At 36.4% G+C, this 1,377-nt stretch overlaps 1 protein-coding gene across 1 annotated transcript in view; it reads right to left on the reverse strand.

Moving 5' to 3' along the window:
- Positions 1-722: 722 nt before the first annotated feature.
- The window catches only part of LOC101508497 (pentatricopeptide repeat-containing protein At5g61370, mitochondrial), a 2,769-nt gene continuing 2,114 nt past the window's right edge, over positions 723-1,377 (reverse strand). Inside the window, exon 3 of the mRNA XM_073370715.1 lies at positions 723-1,377. This exon is cut by the window's right edge and continues 1 nt beyond it. Within this exon, the coding sequence (XP_073226816.1) occupies positions 931-1,377 (447 nt within the window). The 3' untranslated portion in view covers positions 723-930.

Raw genomic sequence — 1,377 nt, forward strand, 5'->3', positions numbered from 1 at the left:
ACTTAGTGTCGCAACTGGCATGGTGGGTGAGAAATGCCCAGCATCCTGAAGGACCCCACAAGATCCCGATTCCTGATGTTGTTAGTGTTACCTTATCCTTGTCTCTTTCTTTTCCATAACTTGCATGTGCCAAATGCAATTACCCATGTTCCAGAATTCAAAATCTTGCTCTCACTTTCTCAGAAACTCTATACTTGTAATACTGTCTGTGTCTTACTGTCCGCCTGGAGAAACAAGCCTAAAAAACTCAATTATGATTTTAATCATCACATATAAAACATATACACAGGACATCCTAGTATCCTACCAATGGAGTTTCCTTTAAGCTTTTCCAAGCATGCTTATCTTTCTATGCATACTTGCTGATATCACTTCCCCCAAACTTTTCCCAATATGATTCAAAATACAAATACTGCAGTAAACCATATCACAGGCCAAAGTAATTCTGCAATGAGAAAGTAGAACAATTTATCTACTCATAAGATCCAGTCCAAGAAAGCAGGGTGTTTTGGCCTAATCCATAAGAGTGGTCCAATATATACCACCCTGGTGAATTGGGTTGTCTAAGACCTCTACCTTAAGGTCAGGTTGGGTTGAAGGAAAGCTTAAAATAGACTCACCTCTTCTCTTTCTAAGACATGAATTCCTAACTATTCACATTTTAGGATCCAAGGAACAAGGGAAAAGTGATGACACAATATGGTATGGATAACTAACATATATAAAAGCACCGCAAAATATGAACTTAAACTATAAAAGGATAAGATACAGTTTCATTGATAGATCACAGGTTTTTTCATGCAAAGCTTAAAATCCAACAATAAAGATAGCATATGGTTGATAAGCACAAAACCTGCAGTAATACAATGTTAATGTATTATAAGCAAGCAGTAATAATAAATTCTTCTCAAAGACTACATAAATTACAAATTAAGTTGCTGCAGATTTCTGTTTCTTTTTCTTCTTAATTGCCGCAATTCTTTTTCTCATCTTCATCCTCTCTAAATAATTTGAAACTTTCTGCTGAGGCTTGGCTTTTGAGCTATCCACAAGGTTGATTTTTTCTGGTCTTTTAGGTTTATATACTTCTGTTATTGAAGGATCCAAAACATCCCTTGAGCACTGAAGAGTGATGCCCATACATTTGGCTTCATCCCAAAGTTCTCTTCCTTTTTCAAAAGCCCCTCCTCTACAAAGCTTTGGAATGAGCACATCATAAACTGGTCCATAACCTCCCAATGAACTTCCCTTCATTTTCTCAAATAGTTCAAGAGCATGATTTACCCTTTCAACCCCACAGAGAATACCAATCAAACTGTAATAAAACTTATGGTTTGGTACCAAACCTTTTTCAATCATTTGATCCACTATCTCTTT

The sequence above is a fragment of the Cicer arietinum genome, chromosome 7, assembly GCF_000331145.2.
Source record: "Cicer arietinum cultivar CDC Frontier isolate Library 1 chromosome 7, Cicar.CDCFrontier_v2.0, whole genome shotgun sequence".
NCBI lineage: Eukaryota > Viridiplantae > Streptophyta > Magnoliopsida > Fabales > Fabaceae > Cicer > Cicer arietinum.